The sequence below is a fragment of the Molothrus aeneus genome, unplaced genomic scaffold, assembly GCF_037042795.1.
Source record: "Molothrus aeneus isolate 106 unplaced genomic scaffold, BPBGC_Maene_1.0 scaffold_35, whole genome shotgun sequence".
Lineage (NCBI taxonomy): Eukaryota > Metazoa > Chordata > Aves > Passeriformes > Icteridae > Molothrus > Molothrus aeneus.
In genome coordinates, this window is record NW_027099016.1 from 3396734 (window position 1) to 3414132 (window position 17399).

At 55.3% G+C, this 17399-nt stretch overlaps 2 protein-coding genes and 1 pseudogene across 2 annotated transcripts in view; 1 reads left to right on the forward strand and 2 right to left on the reverse strand.

Annotated features, from left to right (window-relative positions):
* Nucleotides 1-17399, forward strand: part of LOC136570611 (uncharacterized) — a 708931-nt pseudogene that overhangs the window by 272000 nt on the left and 419532 nt on the right.
* Nucleotides 3936-11782, reverse strand: LOC136570659 (zinc finger protein 502-like). The gene is made up of 2 exons (XM_066571125.1): nucleotides 11708-11782; nucleotides 3936-5448 (listed from the first exon to the last, which is right to left on the reverse strand). Exon 2 carries the CDS (start codon nucleotides 5419-5421, stop codon nucleotides 4345-4347), a length of 1077 nt encoding a protein of 358 aa, XP_066427222.1. The 5' UTR covers nucleotides 5422-5448; nucleotides 11708-11782; the 3' UTR covers nucleotides 3936-4344.
* LOC136570634 (serine/threonine-protein kinase PAK 3-like) overlaps nucleotides 12495-17399 on the reverse strand; it is a 133477-nt gene continuing 128572 nt past the window's right edge. Inside the window, 4 exon segments of the mRNA XM_066571080.1 lie at nucleotides 12495-12685; nucleotides 12787-12858; nucleotides 12921-13077; nucleotides 16668-16805. Of these exon segments, the coding sequence (XP_066427177.1) occupies nucleotides 12495-12685; nucleotides 12787-12858; nucleotides 12921-13077; nucleotides 16668-16805 (558 nt within the window).

Below are 17399 nucleotides of genomic sequence, written 5' to 3' on the forward strand. Positions count from 1 at the left end.
AGAAAACCCTCATTGTGCTCAGCCTCCTGATGCTGCAGAAAGACCTAGCAATAGCCAGCCCCATCGCCCTGCAGCTGGCTGAGGCGCTCTGGCACCTCTTTGACAATGTGAGGCTCTGTGCCCCCAGCCACGGGCACTTGGGTGCTGCCTTGGGCCTGGGCACAGGGAGGCCTGGAGCAGCTGATGTGGAGGGCTTTGGCTTCCTTTTCAACAGGACAACAGCCTTGTGCAGCTGCTCTCCATTCGCCTCTTCCAAGACGTGATAGCCTTGGTAGTGGCAAAGGGAGAAAAGCCCCTGAAGAAGCACGTGAGCCAGAGCCTGCTCCCACTCTTCTTCCACTGCCACGATGAGAACGGGTGTGTGGCACAGGTGAGGCCTCCTGGGTGTCCCCATGGAAGGAGCTCAGCTGTCTCCCCAGCCCCTGGCACCTGACGGGCTCCAGCCTCCTCCCGGCCCTGGCACAGAGATGCGGGTCTGGTGCCCTGGGCTGCGGTGCCATCTCTGGGTCTCTGCTGCTCTGCAGGCCTCTCGGGAAACGCTGCTTTCTGCAGTAAGCTTCCTGAAGAGGAAGGATCTCAAGCAGCTGCTGAAGATGGATCAGATGTGGAGATTTGCCGAATGCTTGGTAAGGACAGCCTGGAATGCCCAGCCCAATCCCTGGAGAAGCCGCCTGCCCCCGGCGCCCAGTCTGTGGGGCTGGCAGCTGTGGCCCCTGCCCAGTGCCGCAGGCAGGGGCACCAGCCTGCGCCCCACACGCCGCTCCCTTGCCTGAGCCGTGCGGGCTCTTCTCCAGGCTCCTCTGGCCCCAAGGCCGGTGCCGATGGAGCCCCGAGCCAGCCGGGCTCTGCTGCGGGGCGGCACCGCGGCTCGCCGGGCCCTCCGCCCCGTGCCGAGCCCGGCGCCTGCGGCTGCTGGCCGGGCCTCAGGGCTCTGTGGGCAGGGGGAGCAGTGGCGGCCGTAGGCAGCGCCCGGCCCAGGGGCAGGGCCCGCATCAACCCTTTCCCTCCGTGCCCCGCCGCTCTCTGCAGCTGGCAGAGGACAGGAGCCGAGCGGCCGAGCAGCTGCGCCTGGCCCTGCCCTACGTGCGGAGCGCACAGGAGCCCCTGCGAGAGGCGGCCGTCAGGTTCATGGGTGAGCGCCAAGGCCGGCTCCCTCCCCGGCCCGGCCCGCCGCAGCTCGGCCCCAGCCCCGCCTGCTGCCCCGGCAGCAGGATCCGGGCGCGGGCATGTGCAGCCCCGGCGGGGCTCGGCATTGCTGCTGCCGCCCTCTGGCAGCCGTGCCCTGGGGCGGCAGCGTGCGCCAGGGGCCCGGGCTGAGCCCTGCCGGGCCAGCAGGGCGTGTGGCCTCGGGGCTGGCAGCGCCCGTGGGCGGCAGCTGTGGCTCTGAAGGCAGGACACGCTCTGTGTTCCCCAGGGATGGCCGGGCGCTTCCTGACAGGGCAGCAGCCGCACTTCCGCATCATCTGCAGGGGTGAGTGCGGCCCGCGGGCTCTCGCCGGGGGCTGCCGCTGGCACCTGCGTTCCCTGGCCCGCCCGCGGACGGCTCCGCTCCCTGCGCGCCCCAAGGTGCCCACAGCACTGACACCTTGCAGGCGCCTGGGGGACATTCCTGGCCAGCAGCTGCCAGCTCGTCCTTCTTGCCTCCTGCTTCCTCCAGGCCGTGCCAGGAGCTGCGTGCTATGCACGAGCCTGGAGGCTCTCCCCAGCTCCCCGCAGATCCAGCCTCTGACTGTGCCTCTGTTTCTCTCTCTGCAGCCCTTCAGGACATGACGGATGACACCAGCCCTGCCATCTCATGCCTGGCGCTTCAAGCTCTGGACATCCTTTTAGCTCTACAGAGCGTTCCCTCCTCCCGACTCCAGAAGATGCGAGACCAACTGCGCCGCCTCTGGCACTCGCGGCCTTTGCTGTGTGGCCGCGGCTGAGTGTCCTGCTGCGGCGCTGTGCAGAACTGCTCCGGGAGGCTGCGTCTGCTGGGGCCACCTGAGCCTGCGGGGAGCACCTCTCCTCTGCCAACACTTCCTTTCCCTTCACCCCCTAGAGGAACATTAAATTGCTGTTGTTGGATAGCCGCCTGTCCAGGAGCTTTCTCTTGGTGCAGAGTGTCTTCAGGCCAATGGGGAAGAGGGGGAAAAGGCTGCTTGGTCTGTGCAATTTGCCCAAGCGTGCGGTGTGGAAGGGAAAGTGTGGAAGAATGGCTGGAGGAAAAGGGCCATGGATCCGTGGAAATGTTGTACAAGCAAGCCCCATGATAAGTGAGCATACATGTTAACTTAGCAGCTTGGCATAAGTGGGCCGCACTTAGCAGAACCAGGCCGCAAGCCATGATAGGAAGATGCTGTGTCCTGCCTGCTGACAAGGTCGAACGGGCAAGGACAGCAACGAGAACAGAAACCATATAGTATGCACAACTACAAAGTAGGAGGAATATGTAAATGTTATCTCTTGCTTTAAACCAAGAAACTCACGACATGTATGAGCAATTAAACCAATAAACTAAAGACAGGTATGCATAATTACTGGAAAACAATATAAAAGTACTGGTGTACTCAAGATAAACTGAAGCTTGCTTTACCAATCATATTGATTGATTGCTTGTCTTCCCTCGCCACCATCAGGAGGGGGCTGTGGGATCCTCAGAGGGACGGGAGGGGCTTTGGTGCCTCCTGGCCAGGACAGAAAGGGATCGGGGGGAGGTTTCAGGGGCTCCTGGCTGGGCTGGGGGCCACAGAGAGGGCGCTGGGAGGGGCTGGGGGTGTCCCTGAGAGGTTTGGGGGGTGCTGAGCCCTGCGGATCCCCCCAGAGATGCCGCCGGACGCATCAAGATGCTGATGGGCATTGGGGGCTTCGTCTTGGGCTTCGTCCTCCTGGCTCTGGGGCTCGGCTTCTACGTGCGCAAGAAGGTCAGGGCGGGTGCCGGGGGTGGCGTCCCGGCCGTGGCGGAGCGTGTGCGCTCCCGCCGGGGCCCCCAGCCCGGTGTCATCCCCTTTTCTCTGCCCACAGAGCTCCTGAGCCGGCAGCGGCCGCAGCCCCTCCCCGTGGGCTCGGGCCCGGCCGGGACCCCCCGCTCCGTCCCCGCTCCGCTGATTTTGGGGGGGTCCCGTGTCCCCCCCAGCCCCACTGGTGGTCTGGCCATACCTGGCTGCTCCCAGTGCTCCCAATAAAGCTTCCCAGCTAAACCCAGTCCAGTTTATCGGGGGCACTGGGGAGGGACTTGGGGGCATGTGGAAGGGGCTAACAGCAGGCCTGTTAGGTAAAGGAGCGAGAAGAAGCTGAGAAGTAAGAGGAAGCTGATAAGGAGCTCTCTCCAAGGCTGTAACCAAGGAGACCGAGAAAAGAAAGATAAGAGAACCTTGCAGCTGGACGAAGCATTTTTAGAAAGTTAGTTGAAGTCACTATAACTTCTCACCAATAGTATTATGCTGACTTATTTTGGTCAAGGTAGAAGAAGTATAAACAATTGGAAAGTGTATAAAAGTCAACCATGTTCAATAATAAAGTGTTGCCAACTGAGACTGCTTGTGTTCTCTGCTTTGTGTCATGACCACCTCGACAACGACAGGGGCAGCCCGCGGGGGGGCCGTGACTGGGCAGGGAGGGTGGGCACCAGGTAGGGAACACTGGCTGCTGCGGGTCTGCCCAGCAACTGGGCCGTCATCAGACCTCTCTCTCTGATTGGCTGATTCTTGTTCTTCACATTCTCTGATTGGCTGAGGAGAGCCCTGGGAGTTGAGAGAAGGAATGGGAGAGATCCCGCCCCGAGCAGCGGCACTGGGACAACAGATCCAGCCTGGGCACAGGGAGGGAATTTATTACCAACCAAATCACAGCAGCACAAAGAGAAGGGAAAGAAATCTCTCCAACATCTTCCCCCCACCCAACGGGGATCACCCAGAACAGGGGTTATTGACGATGGAGAGATGGGGACATCAGAGTTTAGATCAGAAGCCAATTTTATTGACTATACCAGCTGTTTATGTAGGGTTTTACTTCTGTGGTGCTTATATAGGGCTCTATTTTTGGTAGCAATTTCCCATTGGTTATGCATTCTTCATAACATCCCTTCACGTGGTAACATTATCTTATCACAGTTTTACAACCTGTTGCTTGGTCACATCTTGTCCAGGGAGCCTTTATCTGTGTCTGTCCCACAGTTTCTGCTTGATCAGGCCTCAAATATCGGGTCCCTTTATCAGCTCCGTTGTTTATTCCCAATAAAGGACCACCAGGGCTCGGCCAAATGGGGGTTCCTGGGGATCATCCAATGCTGATCCTCCCATGGGGGATGGAGCTGGAGCAGCGCACAAAGCTCTTCCTGCACTCGGGGCACTCACAGGGCTTCCCTTAGTGGTGCTTCCGTTGGTGTTTGGTCAAGAGAGAGCTCGTGGAGAAGCTCTTCCCACACTCCCCACACTCGTAGGGCCTCTCCCCTGTGTGGATGCGCCAGTGGACGGTGAGGGTGGAGTTTAGCTTGAAGCCCTTCCTGCAGTTGGGGCAGCGGAAGGGCCTCTCCTCTGTGTGAATCCGCTGATGTATGAGGAGATCAGAGCTGGTCTGAAACCTCTTCCCACACTGGGGACACTCGTAGGGTCTCTCCCCAGTGTGGATGAGCTGGTGTTTACTCAGGGCAGAGTTCCATCCAAAGCTCTTCCCACATTCCAAGCAGGTGTAGGGCCGTTCCCCTGTGTGGATCACCTGGTGCCGGATCAGGCTACAGCTCTGGCTGAAGCTCCTCCCACATTCCCCACACTTGTAGGGCTTTTCCCCAGAGTGGATCTTCTGGTGTTCTGTCAGCTGGCCCTTCATGCTGAAGCTCCTCCCACATTCCTCACACTCATAGGGCTTTTCCCCAGTGTGGATCCTCTCATGTCTCCTCAGGCCAGAGCTGTATCTAAAGCTCTTCCCACATTCCCCACACTCACAGGGCTTTCGTCCTGTGTGGATCCTCTGGTGTTGGATCAGGGTCCCCTTCATGCTGAAGCTCATCCCACATTCCCCACACTCAAAGGGCTTTTCCCCAGTGTGGATCCTCTGGTGTTGGATCAGGACAGAGTTGTGGCTGAAGCTCTTCCCACACTCCTCACACTCAAAGGGCTGTTCCCCTGTGTGGATCCTCTGGTGCTGCCTCAGGCTGGAGCTCCAGCTGAAACGCTTCCCACATTCCTCACACTCATAGGGCTGCTCCCCAGTGTGGATCACCTGGTGCTGGATCAGATCTAAGCTCCGACTAAAACCCTTCCCACATTCCAAGCACTTGTGGGGCTTCTCTCTGCCATGAGGCTTCTCCACTAGCTCTGAGCTCTGGCTGGATCTCCAGCCGCCTTCCTGGCTCAGGGGAGCTCGTTCCTCCCCACAGCTCCCTGGGCTGGGTTTGCAGCCCCTCCTCGTGCGGAATCTCCAGGGCTTTTCCTCCTCCTCCATCCAGACATGTCCTGGGAATGAAAAATCCTGGTTTGGAGAAAAAAACAAGATGAGAGTCCCTTGGACTGGGAGTTCCTCCTTGCCCAAGTTCATCTCATTAAGTCATTGGGCATCTTGTGTCTCTAAGAACCTCCAAAACACCACAATTCAGCACAAAAGTCCTCCAAACATCAAGACACAGATCAAAAACTTCCCAAACATCAAGATCCAGCAAAACCCCCCTCCAAATATAAAGATTCAGCCCCCACAAAAAAAACAAAGCATCAACAATTAGCCCAATAAAGCTCAGAAACACCAAGATTCACCCCCAGGAAATTCATGGATCCCAATCCCCTGTCACCTGCTGCATGTGGCAGGGCCAACGCTCCTGGGGCTGGGGTCAGAGGCTGCAGATACAGGGAGAGGTGCAACCTTGTGCTGCTTCCTCTTCCTGTTCCTCCTCCTGTGTCCCTACTCTTCCTCACACTCCTCTTCCTCCTGCTATTCCTCCTTCTCCTGCACAATCCCACCTTCTCCTCCCACGTGCATCATTTGACCATTTTGTTCCTCAACCCTGCTTCTCCTTCCCTTCTCCTCCTGCCCCAGGCCCAGCACCTGCTGCCGGCTCCCTCTTGCCCCCAAACCCACAGCATCCCACGGCAGGGGCAGGGATGGAGCTGGGGCGGGTCGGGCTGGGGCAGCGCTGGGCTCTCGGCCGCTGCCGCCCGCACTCGGTCCCCACTGCAGCCGCTCCCGCCAGGACAGCGCGGGGGGGCCCAGCCTTGGCGCTGCCCCACTCCCACCTCCCCAAATTCCCCTCGCATTTGGAGAATAGGGCATGGATGGTGTTGTTGTGCTGCAAAGAGATTGGGTGAAGGGGAGTGTGCAGCAATATGGTTAAGGCAAAAAGCTGCAGGAGGAATCTATGTGGGAAGGAAAAGGATGATGGAAAAGAGGAGGAAGAGAAAAATACTGAGGATTGGGATGTTTCTCAGCAGGGTCTTAGCCTCAAAAATTTGCCAACTGATCCAGATCATCTGTATCCCCGGTTTCCAGGAGAGGAAAACAAGGAGGTCAGGGTTTCAGGGGGTTTCTCTGTGGGGGGCAGCGGCAGCACCGGGCACAGAGGTGCGGGACCGGGAGCACGGGCTGGGGGCCTGGGGGGAGCTGCGGGGCCGGGCCGGGGCTGTGGGGCAGCCGGGGCTCAGCGCCGGGCGCTGCCTGACCCCACCAGCCCCGGGCAGGGCCGGCAGTGGCCCCCGGCCCCCAGGAGGCTGCGGGACGCCCCGGCCGCTGCCCGGCCCCGTGGAGCTGCCGGCCCTGCCCGCCGGGGGGCGCCTTTGGACACTGCGGCAGGACAGGGAGCGGCTCTGGGATACGGGCTGGGGAGGGCACCCTGAACACAGGGACGAGGAGCAAGGAACACCTGGGAAATGTGGATTATACATTTTAGCATGGAGATTGTCTTTTAAGGATTTTGTTAGGGTTACTGGAGATACAAATGATTTTGCAGAAAGCTCAGCAGCTGTCAAAGGATGAGCACCCACAGGCACTGAGGGGGGCTGCAGGAGGGGCAGAAGAAGGCCCTGCAGCACTTGGGTACAAAGGCACAGCAGGTGAATGCAAGAAGGGAGCAGCAAAAGGCCAGGCTGAAGGCAAAGGCCAGGGCAGAGCTCCTACAGCCCCTGAGGGATCAGCCCCAGGGCCCAAGGGGGCCCCAGCACCCAGGGCACGGGCTCGGCCACAAGCACCCGGCAGAGGCATTGCCCTCCTCGGCAGGGAACAGCCCACCCAAACAGCCCCTGGCAAGGAATCAGGGCTCCAGCTGCAGGGCACAAGGACACTGCAAGCACAGACAGCAGCACCCTCAGGACCAGCAAGTCCACCCCTTGATGGACATGGATTGGCAGGGCTGTCACAGCTCCCATCACACCGGGGACCATCCACACTGGAGCCCTTGAGAACATTCAGGTGGGTCTGCATTGAGAGGAGGCCTCTCCTGATGGACACAGGGGCCTCTCAATGCACTCTGAGTCTTCGACCCAAAAGTCTTGGATTATTCATGAGATAAGTGGGAAAGATGTGTGGTTTTATTCAACCACTGTTAGCACTTGTGGGAGATGGGTTTGAAATGCATGAATTTTTATTTGCTCCTAACTGTTATCATGATTTACTGGGAAGGGATTGGATCTCTAAACTCAGAACACAAATTAATATTAAAAAAGGTGATACAGAGGCCAGTTCTGTTGTACCTCTGTGTCAAATGTCTGGCCAGGCCTATGCTGAACTGAACCCAGAAGTGTGGGCAGCCCCAGGGAAAGAGGGAAAATTAGATATGGAGCCTCTACAAATTACTTCAAAGCAACCAGGACAAGCAATACCCTGTTCCAGGGGAGAGAAGGAAGGGCTCACAGCCTGGTATTGAGTCCCTGTAGAAGGCAGGGCTTTTGGAGCCAGGGGTGTCTCCCTGTAACACTCCTATCCTGCCAGTCAACAAACTGGATGTATGGACAGGAGGAGGAAACACAGAATTTTCAAGTGTTAAAATGAAGATTAACTGAGGCGGCTGCCCTGGCCCTTCCAGACAGGGTAAAAGAATTTGAATTATAGGTGGATGTTAAACAGGGTCTTGCCAAAGGAATTCTTGTGCTAAAATGTTTAACCCAGTGGCCAGAGAGCAGCCTCATTGTCTGCAGAATTCTGCAGCCACAGCTTTCATGGGAGCTCAGGCTGAAAACTGATGACAACAGGAGGATCTCCTAGAGTTCAAGTCTGGCAGCAAGTTAAAGCTTTGACAACCAAAAGAGCCTCTAAATGGATGAGCAGGGCTCGGTTATTACAGTATGAAACTTGTTCAATGGCACAGGAGGATTTAGAACTGAGGACAGGGCAAGGGTTTAACCCAGCCTCCTGTTTGAACAGCCTGGAGAGGGGCTGGCAAGGAACCCAGGACTGCACTCAAGGGACAGAGCTCCCGACCCAGGCTGGGAGAGATTGATGGGACATTCCCGGGCCTGAGGGAGAAAATGTGTTTGTGGATGGCTCTGCAGGGGCAGCAAAAGGGAAAAGAGCTACAAGACAGGCTGTTATTAAGGAAGGGGAATCAGACAAAGCGCAGGTCACCGCCCCATGCTCAGCTCAACCCAAGGAGCTGTGGGTGCTTGTAAGAGCCTGGCACTGAAATGCCCTGGGCAGGAAGGCTTCAATATCTTCTGCTGACACCATGGCACCTAACAGGGGGGCAAAAGCAATTCTGACTGCTTCAGACACCACTGGATCAGAGATCAAGGTAGATTCTCCCACAGGAAGCTGGGCTGGCACAGAGCCTGCCCTGGGACTTTGCTGTTGCCAACACCCAGCCAGGACATCGGCTCCTGCCTAAGGAGTGCAAAGCAGCACCACTGGTGGCCAAGGGGCCCATGCCAAGTGTCCCTGAGGCCAGAAACAGCCGCCAGCACAGCTGAACACGGGGGACCCCTCAGCCTGGCCTCAGGGGCTCTGAAGCCCCGGAGATTTGCACTTCCCGCCTGCAGCAGGACCATGGGAGCCGCCCCCGAGCCTGCCCTGAAGGCAACGCAGCAGCAGCCAGGGCTCCACAGCGGGCCAAGCCCCTGGGCCTGCCCACAGATCCTCTGCTCAAACCCTCGGAAATCCTGGCCACCCTCCTCTGGCACCTCCAGCCACTGCGGCCAAGCCTTGCTGCCACTGCTGCAGCTTCAGCGCTGGCTGGGCCTGCACTGCCACAGCTGCTGGGGAGCACCACGGCACAATTCCACTCTGGGGCTCACTCACACACACACTCTGGGCTGACTGCGACTGCATTGCTGCAAAATGCACCCAGTTTGGTTCTTTTAAATCTTCTTTCTCTAATCAGGCTTGGTTTGTCTTTGCCTTGGGGAAAGGAATTTTAAAGGTTTTATTTAACATCTCAACAGACTGGGAATAGCCCAAAAGACACCCACAGAGATAACGACCAGCAACAAAACATCAACGCCCAGCAGCAAACAGCAACCAACAGCTACCCCAGACACTGCCCCCGGCACAGCTGGAGACACTTGGTCTGGAAAAGGCTGAGAAGGAAATCCAGGAGTGTGGACCGAATTCACAGCAGAGGGGAAGAAATCCGGGTCCAACAGGAAACCAAATACTAAAAACCTAGACAACATGGAAGCAATGAACATTAAAGCTGGGGATTTAGATTGGTTCAGACTACATAAAGTTTAGGAAAAATCTAGTAAAACTCACATGCCATGGAATGATTTTCTCTGCACAGCCAGGGTATTTGTGAAAGAAATTATTTCTGTTGCACATCCTGGCCAGAAACAAGCAATGCCTTGACTCTCTAACACTAAAGAGATTCTTGGAGAGTTTTTGTTTTCCCTGCAGTTTCAGTGACAAAATTACAATATGAGAAAAAATTTTCATAAAACTCCCACTTTTATATTGTCAGGTAGGTTTGGGACAGAAGTGTGAGAATCAAGTATTACTCTGGGTTTTTCCATGTTCGCCTTTATGTTGCATTTTGCAAAATTGAAGAGCTTTAACTGTAACACTTTTAACTCGTAAATAGTTGGTACTTTTTTTTAAAAAAAGCAGATTCTGGGGGGGGCACATGTGACTCACGAGGTGGCTGCCCTGGAAGAGAAGCTTCATTGCAGGCAGACTGCAGAGGAGCTTTAGAAATGCAAATGAACACTGCTGGGCAAAGCCTGGACAATGTACCTGGGTCTCTTGCCTGGGGCAGGAATTGGGCTGATTCCCTCTGCCCCTCACCCCAAGCTCTGCCTGCTTGCCCTGATGGAATTTGCACAGCTCAAGGCAGAGCCCAGGGTGAGGATATCTGACCCTGCAACAGAAACGGGTGAAGCTGCAAAGGGAAACAGCAAATGGAGAATGTTGGGAAAACTTCACTATAAATAAATGGGGGGGAATCATCCCTCTGCCCACTCCAACATGTGCTGTCACTGTCTGCGTTATATAGGGTGTATTAGAGCACTGGGGATTTTTTGCTACCAAGAGTTCAGAGAAATCAGTTGGGAATCTAAGTATTTGATGATTTAATTAAAGAAAAGCAGTCAATTGATGCAGCCCTGGCTGGAGAGAACGGCCAAAAATGGGGAAAAGATGAACGGCCAGCAGAACAAATCCTACAACACCGCGCACAAGCCCCTGGGAACCCAAACCAATTCATATCAGGAGCCACAGAACCCGTTTCTCATTTCAATGGCATCATTAGATTACAAGCTGTCCTCGGAACAACCAACCAGACAGCTCCAGCTCCTGACTTTCCTGCTGAGCAATCCACTGAAATGAGGAACACAACATTCACCAAGGGATGGGATCAGATTATCTGTTAGCAGAAAAAAGAGGAGTTTTGAAAAATCAAATGACTCAAACTGCTGTTGGCAAATAGATGACAAAGGAAAAGTGCTGAAACAGATAACAAAGGAAACAAAAGAACAGCTCATGTATTGGTCCAAACGTGAAAAGGATGGGAATGCGACACGGTTTTGTGGCTCCCTGGCAAACCAAGGGTTAAACGAATGCTGTTTCTCCTCTGATGTGCTACAGCAACTCTCACCTTTTTACCGTGCTCCACACCTTGAGAGTGCAGCTCATTCAGCAGCTGAGCGAGGGGCCAGGGACTTGTAGATCAGGAAGTAATGGGCGAAACCACCAGCTTCAATAATTGTTACTAATTAACATGGACTGCTGCTTACAGATAGTCACGCTACATTCCTGAACGTTGAGAAGAAAACAGACTTAACAGAGCCGTGAATATCGGCTGTTCTACAAAAGTGGGGGTGCACATTATCGAGGACATGCAGTTGGCGGATCGGGAGGTCTGAACCTTCCAAGTACCTCAGCCAGTGGGCAAAGGAAGAGGGAGGTGAGGCCGGGAAAATGAGGATAAAAAGGAGGCTGCGAACTACAACAATGGCAGCGAGCGAACGGTAAATGTCCCACGGCCTCTCCCTCTGCTCAGCAATAAAGTCACTTGTACAGGACTCCTCTGTCTCCTCTGGGCACAGAAACCTCCGGCCACGTCAATTTCCCCGCACAGCCCCGGGCACGGGGCAGCCGCCTCTGTCCCAGCCACAGCAACCGGGCCGAGCCAGCGCTGCTCCGGCAGCGGCTCCTGCCGAGGCAGCGGCGGCAAGGAGACCGCGGGCAGCCGCTCCCGCGGCGCCCTCACGCCAGCGGCAACACGCGCCGGACACGGCACAACGAACCCGCCTGAGCCTCCTGCCGCCCCCGAGGCCCGCGGCGAGCCCTGAGCACCCGCACAACCCAGCGCGGCTCCCACCTGCGCTGCGGCCACCTCCCAGCTCCGCCGCCGCCTCACCGCGCTCCGGCCGCTGCCGCCGCTCCCGGGCCCGCACAGACGCTCCGCCAATGGCACCGCCGCCGAGCCACGGCCGCCCTCAGGCCGCCACCGGGGCCCCGCTCCGCCCCGCTCCCACCAATCAGCGCGCCAGAACCACGACTGACGGCACCGTCGGCCAATCGCAGCCGGGGGCGGGCTCTGCACACGGCACAGCCTCGCCCCGCGCTCTCTGGGCCCCCCGGGCTGCGTGAGGGCAGAGCCGGAGATGAGGAACAGCCCTGGAACGGGCCCGGGCCCGAGGGGGATTGAGCTGAAAACACAAACAAACTGCTCCGCACCTCCCGCCACGGATTTCCCGGCACTGCGGGTCCGGTGGCTCCGGCTCAGCGGGAAGCCCTGGAGCCTCTCTTCTCCTACCCCTAATTAGGAGCAGCAGTGCATCGCTTTGATTTCCCCCAAAAAGGGAAAACTGCCCCAAATCCCTGTGGATGAGTGGGGGAGAGGAGATATTTCTGACAGAAAACTAAAAACTCAGAGCAGGATAATGAGAAGTAAGTGAAGAGCCTTAAATCCAGCCTTCCCCCACGCCTCCCTCCTTCCAGCTGCACCTCCTACCCCGGCAGTGCCGGAGACAGGGAATGGGGCCGTGCTCACTTCATGCCCCGGGGCTTCTCCCTCTGCTCAGGGACAGGAGTCGTTCCCCTGCTGCACCCTGAGCTCTCTCCCACCGGAGACTTCTCCAGGAACTTCTGTGCTGCAGCGTGGGTCACTGTGCCCCGGGGTCAGTCCTGCCAGGACAGGCTGCTCCAGCGGGGCCCCTCTGGCCACGGGGGCACAGCCTCCTCTGAGGCATCCCCGTGCTCCAGCGTGGCTGCTCCGGGGCCTGCAGGGGGATCTCCGCATCCCCATGGATCTGCAGGGGGATCTCCGCATCCCCATGGATCTGCAGGGTGATGTCTGCTGCCGCATGGATCTGCGGGGAGATCTCTGCATTCCCATGGATCTGCAGGGGGATCTCTGCATCCCCATGGATCTACAGGGGGATGTCTGTCTCCCACGGATCTGCGGGGGGATCTCTGCATCCCCACGGATCTGCGGGGGGATCTCTGCATCCCCATGGATCTCGGCATCTGGCACTGCCGTTTTTGGAGGAGCCGGGAAAAGGCTGAGCTCTGCCTGAAGCTCTTCTCACATTCCCCAAACTCTTCTCGGCACAGGGAGGGTTTTACCTCCTCACAACTCTCCAGGCTGGGTTTGCAGCCCCTCCTCGTGTGGGATCTTTGAGGCTTTTCCTCCCTGTTGGATTCCTGCACCGTGGAGCCGTTCCAAATGGCCTCTTCCACGAGGTTCTGTGGCAGGGATTTGTTCTCCCTGGTCTCTGTCTGCAGCTCAGTGCCTGGGGGAGGAAGGACAAGGAGAGGAAGAGACAGGGAGATGGGAAAAGGAAAAGGCGGAAGGAAAGGAAGGAACAAGAAGGAACAAGTGAGGAAGGAGATAGGAAAGGAACGTGGATGGATGAAGGACAGAATGAGGAGAAGAAGGAGGGTGGACAAGGAGAAGATGGGATTTGCCTCCATGCCAGAGGGAAGGGGAAGGAGATCCCCCCAGTCCATCCCTGGCAGGATGGCGTTGGCAGTGAGGCTGTCCTGCAGCGATGCTGGGCTGGGAGATGGAGCAGCAGGGAGGGGAAAGGGGCAGTGATTCCTCCTGCCCTGCCTGGCTGTCCCAGTCTGGAGCGTCCTGGCTCTGCCGAGGCCCTTGGAGCGTCCGGCACTCAGGAGCCCGGAGCTCACGGCTGCTTTATAAAGCTGACAAAGTCGGCAGGATGGGTCTGGGTATGATCTCAGCAAACTGGGTTTATTGGTACAGGAACAGGGGACAGAGCTGAACAGGGTCCAGGGACAAATACAGGGTGCAAGCCGAGGGCACAGGGGGTTTTTATATGGGGTAGTGAGGGTGGAGCTGAGGGTCAGGGTCCAATGGATATGGGGGAAAATGGGGCAAAGGAAGGGTTAAGGGTCGGGACAGCTAATAGGGAAACAGGGGCAGAGGAATGCAGTAAACTGGGGCCAATGGAGGGACAGAGAGGGAGAACATTCTAGGGACTAACCAGAGATGGGTAATAGGGGGTGAACTAGGGTAATTAGGCCAACGGGCCAATGGGGTAACATAACTTTCCATAAATCAGCATGTGCCTGCAAAGATCTGTGGGAGAAACAAGCTTCTCACCATAACCTTGAAATCTATTCTTCTCATTGGGGACCAGTCCTCCACGGGTGGGAGATTGAGACTCCCGTGGGCCTCCACACCAGTGCATCTTCCTTTTCCTCGCAGCCTCCTTCTCCTCCGTCCAGACAAAGTTTAGGATTGACAAATCCTGGCTTTGGGGGAAGAACAAGGGGTGAGCACCTTGGGTTTTGTGAGAAATGAGCCCCACTCTTTAGAATTTTTGAAAGGTTAATAAGGAATAATAAGGGACAAATCAGTAACAGTGCTGGGTGTTGGCGATGGCCAGAGGCACACCGGTTAACCACAGCAACTCTTCTTGTCTAGTTTCTCCATTCTTGTCTAGTTTCTCCATGTATTGTTCAAATACATATTCATAATGATTGTACATATTCAAACATTTCCTTGAACTCATTTACATGTTCCAGGCATTCTTTAGGTTGGTTTGACCCCCAACTTGCCTTTGTAGAGCACGTGCAGGAATCGTGGATTGCTGTTTTGAGGGTTGTGTGTCACTGCCTCACAAGGGCCCCTGTTCTGTGGTTTCAGCAGGTGACAGTTATTGACAGTGGAAGGGTCAGTGGCAGGGGCCTCATCACATCCCTTCCTTAAATGTTACCTGACAATGCAGATGGTTTTAGCTATTTCCACAAGTACTTTAAATGAACATTAGCTATTTCACAAATATCTCTGAGTTATTATTGTCAGTTAGTTACAAAAAAAAAAAGCATTAGTTATTATTTCACAACTACAGCTACTTCTGCAAAAGTTAACATTCTAATGCACAACACATGGCATCCACTTGAATATTTTGCAAAAGCCAAAACTATAATGTATGTTTTTCACACTGTCCACAAACTCAAATATCATCCATAAATGATGTTCTGAGGATATGAGCTACACAGGGGCCAGGCATTGGCCACAAAAAGCTGACAAATTATACTATAGCAACAGCAGTGAAAAGTGATTACAAACTGTACTCTATCAAAATTGTTGTGATTAAGGATATTTTGCAGAAGTCAATACATAGTAGCAAAAGCCAACACTACCTAGTTATTTATAACAAACCCAGGGCAGGTTTTTCCCTTGCATGGAGCACCTGGGCCTTCCCCAGGCCCCTTCTGCCCTCCTGCAGAGCCGGTGGCATTTTCCAGCACACACAGTTTGTAACCAAGAGCCGGGTGCAGCCGAGAAGGCTCCAAGCGCCTCCTTCCAGGCTGACTCTGCAGGTGCCGAGGCTGCTCTGGGCTCTGCCAGGGCTCTGCTGGGGCTCAGCTCTGGGCCAGGCTGGGCCCGCTCTCCCCTCACATTGCTCCGGGCAGCTGAGTCACGGCGGGAGAGGGAAGGGACACGTCAGGGGAGTTGAGGTTTAAGAGAGTTTGCATTCAAAAAACTGCCATAACAAACAGGCTGTGCTAACTACCATAACTAACTAGCAGTGCTAACTACCATAACTAACTACTAGTGCTAACTACCATAACTAACTAGTTGTCCTAACTACTGTAACTGAAAGCTGTCCTCAAGTGCTTCATCTCCTCTGCTGCTCCCTCAGTTGCTTTGCTGCAGTGATCAGAGGGGTCAGGCTGGAGAGAGGCTTGGCTGATGATAAAAATGGGTGCTGTCCAAAGGATAAAAAGGAAAGAAATGAACTGTTACTTTCCAGAATCAAGTTCCTCACAGGCTCTGTTGCAACAGGACAAAGGGAAATGGTTTGAAACTCAGGAGAGGGAAGCAGGCTCAGATTAGATCTAAGGAAGAATTTTTTAACCAGGAGAGTGGGGAAGCACTGACAGGAGGTGCCCAGAGATGTGGGAGGTGCCTCCTCCCTGGTGAAGCCCCTAAAACAGTTACTTTCAAGAGATGATGGGTTAAAACATAGAATATAAAGCAGTTATAGGAAATATGGGTTAAAGCATAGAATATAAAACAGTTATAGGAAATATTCAATGTTAGGAAACCACATAGAGCAATAAATTGGGTAAGGTATGGAACACAATGACAGGGAAGAGATAAGGACAGACAGTGATAAGTTCAGTGCATTTCAGAGCCAAGAAGAACTGCTGGGTAAAGCACGTTTAGGGCCAACATGTCAAATTGACCCTGAGACCCACCCTTGCCAAGGCCTGGAGACTAAGCCAACTACACCGGGAATTGACCAAATTTGGGGAGAGGTTCAAAAGTTTAAAGAGGAAGACTCCTCGAAGCTGATGAAGGCCGACCGGAACGACCCCTGAGAAGATCCTCAAAAGAGAAGTCCCCGCCCACGCTCCGCCTACACCACTCCCCATATGTATATGCATGAATATGATGTAATCCCAAACCTAAAACTGTATAAGAAGGTACGCTTTTGCTGTAAGGATTTAGAAATCCCATTTAGGATTTCTCCGACGTCGTAATAAAATACCTCCTGCTTATTTGACTGAGTCTCTTAAGCAGTAATTTCTCGCCTTTTGGGGCAAAAATTGGCATCACTGGAAACATCCAAGCTCAGGTCAGGCAGGGCTCTGAGGCCCCTGAGCTGCTTGAAGATGTCCCTGCTCGCTGTGGGGCACCAGGTCCAGATGAGCTCGAAAGGAGCCTGCCAGGCCACAGCAGGCGAGGATTCTGCTTGCTCTGCGCGTGGAACGCAGCGAGACTGGAGACTATCGGAGGGGGCCCCACAAGAAAACCCCTCCCTGGCGCTGCTGCTTCCCCTGCAGCCCTTGGCTCTCACCTGCAGCAGCTCCTGGGCAGCCCAGCGCCGCTCCTCGTCCGGCTCCAGGCTGCACTCGAGGAAGTCCCGCAGCAGAGCCGACAGGCGCCGGGGCTCCTGCAGCTGCGGGGTCCCGTTCTGCCGGACCAGAGCGCGAGCCTGCAGGGAAAGCAAACTCAGCGCTCTGCCAGCTTCCTTCACACCCACACGGGCTCACATCCACCCCGGGGCCTCAGCCCCAGCTCCAGGGGCACTTTCCTCCCTGCCAGAGATGCTGCTCAGAGCTCATTTTGCTATGCCAACCAAAAAACCCAAACCCTGGGGCTGCCACAGCCACTGCAACATCCAAATGATCTCGCCTTGAGAGCCAGTTTCATTGGCTGCTTTGTTAGTAGGAACCTCCATCAGAAATAGCCCATTTTGCTTCTCCAGATATGGACACCAGCTTTACAGGCCATCTTCCAGAGTCACTGTGGTCTGCTTGTGTTATTTCAGAGCATTCTTCCATCAAATGCATCTCTGCAGTGCCACTGACACTCAAGTAAATGCATTCCTGATGCCCCATCCCAGAAACTGCCAGGCAAGAAACAGGAGGTTTGTGATGCTGAAAGCTCAGGCCTGGTGACATGGAGAAAGTAGCTTGGACTAGGAAAGAAATGTGTTGGACTATGGGGATGTTAAACAATCATCTTCATGTTTTCAACAAGTTTCCCAGTGAGAAGAATCAGGGGGAGATCATCTTGCAAAACCTCT

Coding starts and splice junctions, on each gene's coding strand:
- LOC136570659 (XM_066571125.1), bottom strand. CDS start 5,421: ATGGAGGAGGAGGAAAAGCCCTGGAGATTCCGCACGAGGAGGGGCTGC.